Source organism: Triticum dicoccoides, chromosome 5B (genome assembly GCF_002162155.2).
Source record: "Triticum dicoccoides isolate Atlit2015 ecotype Zavitan chromosome 5B, WEW_v2.0, whole genome shotgun sequence".
Lineage (NCBI taxonomy): Eukaryota > Viridiplantae > Streptophyta > Magnoliopsida > Poales > Poaceae > Triticum > Triticum dicoccoides.
The window spans coordinates 135,606,633-135,613,113 of NC_041389.1; the positions used below are offsets into that span (position 1 = coordinate 135,606,633).

Consider the following 6,481-nt stretch of genomic DNA (forward strand, 5'->3'; position numbering starts at 1 on the left):
GTTCCCCCACCTCGCCGGTGCCCGAAGGCACCCAGAGGCGAGGGGAACTGGTGATGGCGGCTGCACGAACGAAAAACCCTAGCCACCTGAGATTTCAGGAGAGGAGATGCGTACAGGTTAAATTTTGCACTCTTTGAATTGAGACAAAGTTTATATGATTTCTTTTGGGAGCGGAGGGGGTATGCTGCAATCCCAAACGGTGACCATGTGAGAAAATTTTACGTTCTGAGTTTTCTCTTACTCAACAATATCAGTCTGCTATTCATGGCAGTTTACAATCGTAAAAATTCCAAAACATATAAGCATCAATTAAACATCAGTGGGCGCGCAGACAACAAAATGTTTTGCCCAAGTTACAACACACCCTTAGATCCCACACGACATCATTGTACAATGTTGAAAACATCTAATAGGAAAGAATAGGGGCAAGCAATTTTGTATCCAAACATACAGTTTACAATGCTTGAGACTGAAAGTAATACTACTCGTATATCATAACCTGACACCTAAGTTATAGTGACACACAACACACGACCATGATGGTACACGGTCTAAACTGCATTGTGGAAAGTGTTCGCTTGCTAGAAGCTTCCATAATCCGGTCCGGGAAATAGATTGGCGCTAGGCTCCGGTTCAGGGATAAATATCATCGTGCCATGTCGATGGTCCAACAGCATGGTTAGGTGGATTCTCAGAGTAATGGATGGCATGCATGCTTTCTTGGACTTGCGTAGGACCGAATAATTGTGGCAGGAGGTTGTGCTGAACAAAGGTTGATGCCTGCATGACACCTCCGCCATCCATGGACATGGGAGCTTGCATCTGGCTATGGATGTTCACTTGACCTGATCCTGGAATTGGGAGAGTAAAATGTGAGTCATCTATCAGGTTTATTCAGGTTTGTTCATGGTTCATGCAGAGAACGATTGCTCACTTTCGTAGGGCCAGTGAAGTAATTCACCAGTGAAAATTGTAGGTTGCTGCTGACCAACTGCTAGAATACTTTCTCCTGAAAAAAGGCCAAAATGAGCATAAGTCGCTGAAACTGCAAGGAGTCCATGAGGAAACAGAGGATAAGAGGGGAACAAAGCAGCAACAACTATGTACCTTGGAAATAATGTGCGTTAACTGTGCTCTGATCACCATGAATATACTCGTTCTGGTGAGATGGTTCAGTGATATTGTTGATCCTATCCTGCAACTGGTTTTCGTTTGCTGCAGTTCCTCAAAAAGACCAATTTAAGCTCCATAGTTCAGGCCATCGCATAGTCAGAAATTTTAAGACATGGGAAGGGTAAGAAAACGTGTATCTAACTAACGTTGAAGCGCGACATCCGGACCAAGAATGAATGCATCCAGAGTAAAATGAGTGCTAGAGGGAACTTGTTCAGGAAGATCGCCATTCATCACATAGTCAAACGGAAGACTGTCCAACTGATGGCGCGCACACTCTTTCAACTCGTACGCTTGAGCCTGCGATGAGAAAATGATATCTTCAACTTGTTTGACTTCCACATATGGTCCAAATATTAGATGATTGTGTTGAGAATGTACCTTCTTAGCCGGATCAAAATTGTCCCGTGAAATGTAAACACCATAAAAGACTGCTCCAACAAGATCATGCACGCAATTGAGGAAGATCACCACAGTCCCCTCTACATTGCGATATGCTTTGAGCTCCGGCTTGTCTGCGAGGCAGCATTCTCTGGCATGCTTAACCATTCTTTCCCAAGCATTACTGCGCTTCTTGATCTCGAGGACCTATATGTAAAGAAATCGAAACGACAACATTATTCACCATGAGAAAATAGCACAACAACTTCTAAAAAGAGTGAGAAAAAACAATTGATTTTAGGGGAGATTTTATACCGTTTCACAGAGCTCGTCTGCGTCCTTGTTCAAAGCCTTCAAGAAGTCCTCCACTGTGAAGATATGAGCATTCTTAAGCCTCCTGTGGTAAATTCCATCTCTGGAGATCTCTTCCAGGCGATACACTTCATCATCCAATCTGGGAGGGTGCCTCTTCTCATTTGCTGAAGCAAACAAAGATTAAAAAGAAAACTGTAATGGGGGTCCAATAGAAACAAAGAACATGCTGACTAGCAACAAAAGTCTTTTACCTTCATTCCTACGATCCAGCACAGTGACCGGCTCCATGACAGCTTCCTGGACTCGAATACCACCGATCTTCCTGTTCATGCATACTCTTCCTCCGACGATGAACTTCCTACTGGGAGTCCTGGATGATCCTTCTCTGAAGCGGATTTTTCCCAATGACGCCTCCCCATTGTTCAACCACGCACTGCAATCGCCCCCCAGCACTGACCCTTGCCTGTGCCGGCCTTGCGCTATGTGGCTGTTAAACTCCTCTTCAGTCCAGCTCTCCTGACCATCACTGCAGAAGTCGCCACGGAGAACCAGGATCTCAACTTTCGCCTTCGAAAGCGGGCCTTCACTGATCATTTTGTCACCATCAAAGACGCCAATCCTGATAGCCGCATTGCTCTCAGAGGCTATAATCTTGTCTGTGTAAATTGGAGTCTTCAGGCCATCCAGGAAACGCAGGCGAATGTTGGCGTTCGGTTCACTCAAAGTGGCACCCTCCTGATATGGTTCTGATCTGAAACAGGAACATGAATGACATTGTGATGTAGTTGTTGTTCAGTTGGCATTTTTGAATTTAACATCCACATACTACTTTGTTCCTATAGAGCAACATCGGATAGGTACTGCTATAGGACAATGCGAGAACTGAAACTAAAATGTATATAATTAATTGTATTTTGATTACTGTACATTTGTAGAATACTATTTACTATTAAATATGGATAGCATGCATGGTGCATGTTAAGATGAATTTTTTCCCATGCATGATGACACAGTGAGATGACATAGTTGCATGTTGATAGAATTAGAGTTAGTGGGGATCAACTATTTAGGTATATATATAGAATGATAACTCACCAAAAGGCTAGATAATGGATATTAACATTTCAACATGAGACTAAGTATGACGGAGGAAACTATCGAGCATTGCAATTACAGATCTGTTACCTTGGGTGTTTATCGGCGTGTCTATTGGAATGCAAACGTGCCAATTTCTTCTGCAATTTTTACATGGCGAATACAATGTGAGCAACAAATATATTATACTATCAAATAAGGATGAACATGCAAAGAAATTATTTTAAGGAATATGAATCTAACCACTTCATGGCTCATGCTCTCCACCTTTTCCTCTAAATTTTCCAATTTGCTAAGACCAAAGATAGCAAAATTATAAAAAGAAGCACGGGTAAGCCTTTTATTTATCTCAAAAGTAAATAACAACAAAACATGCAAAGCTTGCATATTTTCATTGAGAAAGTACGGCAAGTTGAAGAAATCATGGAAATACATCAAGAAATAAAAGGATATAACTATACCTAGTAAGTTACTTGTTAGGTTTTTATGCCCTTTCACATGTTGACAAGGTCTCCAATGTACACCCTTGATTATTCAAAAATAAAAGCCGGCTTAATCTTTATCTTTATTTGCAAGTGATTCCTAAGGCCTGGGATGTAGTATCACACACTGATACTCCCCATTGTGACCAGCCTAACAAGAGGGGTTAGTGCGTTGGCTCCCCATAACTGCCTCTATTTTGTTGTGGGCGATCTTTTATGGGTTTTCATTTCCATATGAGTTTCGTGTGTTTTCTTTCTTTTTTGTCCATTTCTAGTTTCATATTTTTTTTATTAATTTGTATAGCCCTACCTTTTAAGAAATCATTTTTTTTGTTTTTTCTGTGCCATTTTGTTTGTTGATTTTCAGTGTCACCTTTTTATCTTCTATTTTATTTTCAAGCATGTTATTTGGTTTATATTGTTTTTTTATTTTTCTTAATTATGTATCATGTTTTTGCTTGTTTCTATTTCCTTTTGTACTTTTCATGTGTTGCACCTCATAATTCCAATTAATAATTTTTCACTATATGAACTTTACCATCTCTAGTGGAACATGTGGCATTTTAACTAGTTACATGATTTTTTTTCTTAAATACATGAATATAATTAAAAAATGGTACAATTGTTTTTATCAAAGTAATATTACATGTGGCAAAATAAACATTTTTCTAAGACATACATGACATTTTTTATATAAACATATTTAGATTAGAACAATTATGTGAACATTCTCTTTGAAAGACAAGAACTGTTTTTCAATAGATGGTTGAACATATTTCAATGCATTGTATGTACAAAACATTTTCCAAAAATTCTCTTTTATAAGTGATATTTTTATTGCCAAAGCTAAATGGTACGAAAACAGGAAGAAAATCTTAGTGGAAAGTCAAGCCCATAATTAAACACTTGCTTTTTTTTTGAACCGGGCTTATCCCCTTTTCATTAAAGATATAACGGAAATACACCAGTCCAGAGTTTAATAGGAGATGGGAAAGAAGGGGAAAACGAGCTCAAGCACTACTAGGAAAAACCCACTGCACACGCTCGTCATCGAGACGTATGCTATGGGGCAAAAACCTAACAACACCCGAACAAGCAAGACTAGACTATTACAGCATAACCCGAGCACTGCTAGACCTATCACAGCGTAATTAAACAGTTGCTAGAAGATAGTAATGAGAAACGGCTGCCATATCTTTTGAAGCGAAAATTAGAACACAAGAGCATAACAGAGAAATGATCCTCACCGCATCATAAGAGCCTGAACCTTCTGAATCCCTTCCATCTTCCTCTGAACCTATACAAGCACAAAGAAACAAACAAAATTATCATTGGCACCCGGTGAAGTACTAGTGGTTACAAAATTCCAGCAAAAACGGGTACTCGTGCACACGCGCGCGCGCGCTCACCATGCGACCAATCTGGGAGATGCTTTCCGTCACCGTGATCCCGTCGCTCCTGCACGCACCGATTCGCGGGGAAAGAAGAGTTAGAAATCAAGAAACGGAGCTCGACGTGCACCCGATGGATAGAGAAGAAATATATATCGAGCGGGCAGATGGGGATGGAGGCACGCACATTCGCAGTAGAAAGAGCACGACGAGCACCGTCCGCCGCATGAGCCGCGTCCCCGGCGACGCCGGCGATGTCGGCGCCTGCCAGCCGGCGGCGCTGGCGTTGGCGACCCCGACGCGCAGGCGCTTCGCCTCCTCCCGGCCTGCGCCGGCGCCCGTCAGGGCCAGCTGCCTCTTGGGCGGCGCCATGGCACCAACGAATCGTTCCTCTCTCACACACACACACTCTCTGGTACCAACTTCTTGCACGATAGCAGCGGCGGGAGGAACAGGAAGGGGGGTAATGGGCTAGTCTCCTGTGGAAGAGGAAGAAAATGGATCGGCGCCGTTCAGCTCACGCCACCACTGGGTTTTATGGGCGGCCATTGAGATGTAGAGCGCGACGTGGAGGATTAAGGATAATTGTTTCGCTCTCCACCGACTCCGAGCGTGTTTCGACGGATTTGGTAGGTGAGAGCTCGAGGGGGGACGACTGAGGAGCAAGTCAAGCACTCAAGCAGCCCCACTTCACTTCACTCGCCTTCTTGCTGCCGCGGGCGGCCGAAAGCGCGGGGAGTCTCGCTTGTTTCGTTCGTGGACGGCTGGACGCGCATGATTCGCTACCCGCGGCCAAGTCCGGAAGACACGTACGTACGAGAAAACCGATCGATGCGGCAATGCCGCCCTTAATTTCTCTCTCTTGAGTCTTGCAAGATTCCTCTCTCTCGCCCTTAAGTTTCTTCTTCCCTTTTTCTCCTTTTTGATGAAAATTCGTGTTCCTTGGTTGCAACATCTCTTTTAGAGGTTTCGCTATTTTTCAGGTACAAATTTTTTGTTGCGTTAGTCACTTTTTTCTTCTTCCGGAGCGCATGAGTTGGGAGGCCAGACCTCACTGGAAAAAACCAATCCCATTATCTATCTTAGGAGGAAGTCATAGCCTCATTATTTTTCTTAGGGGGAAACCACAACCGCATTAACTATCTTAGTGGTGGAGGTGCAGGGCATTATTGGAGTTTTTCACAGGTGGCGCGGGGCTCAGAGGGATGGTCGGAGCGGCGGTCAGCAACGGCGGTGGGGGGAGGTTGAGGGCAAGGCGGTGCACGGTACCGCCCGTCGACCACAGGGGTGGAGGCAAGCGGATGGGATGTGGTAGGCTGCGGGGAGGAGGAAATGTCGTGCGGGGGGAAGAAGATGGGGGAGAAACAAAGATGAACATGGCGCAACATGATTGAGGCTGTTGGATATTGATCGGATGGTCAGGAAAGAAAGTGACTGATGGCGTGCGGTTGCCGTGAAAGAGGAGGCGCCCGCTCCAGTGATCGCTAATGCACGCTGCCGCCTCCTCTACTACCTCGGACGAAACAGTGGCACCTCCTCCTTGAGCACCAAGATGGTGGCCGTCAAGGCGGCATCCGAGGAGGAGCACTTCGGGCGGCGCAACATGGAGCGTCGTTCGGCCTTCGTGACATACAATGTGGCGTC

The 6,481-nt window shown here is 44.3% G+C and overlaps 1 protein-coding gene across 1 annotated transcript; it reads right to left on the reverse strand.

The window, feature by feature from the left end:
• Positions 1–407: 407 nt before the first annotated feature.
• LOC119307830 (calmodulin-binding protein 60 D-like) lies at positions 408–5,441 on the reverse strand. The gene is made up of 12 exons (XM_037583920.1): positions 5,025–5,441; positions 4,856–4,904; positions 4,694–4,743; positions 3,208–3,256; positions 3,055–3,104; positions 2,121–2,620; positions 1,870–2,033; positions 1,555–1,761; positions 1,320–1,473; positions 1,108–1,215; positions 935–1,009; positions 408–851 (listed from the first exon to the last, which is right to left on the reverse strand). Exons 1-12 carry the CDS (start codon positions 5,207–5,209, stop codon positions 634–636), a joined length of 1,809 nt encoding a protein of 602 aa, XP_037439817.1. The 5' UTR covers positions 5,210–5,441; the 3' UTR covers positions 408–633.
• Positions 5,442–6,481: the final 1,040 nt, after the last annotated feature.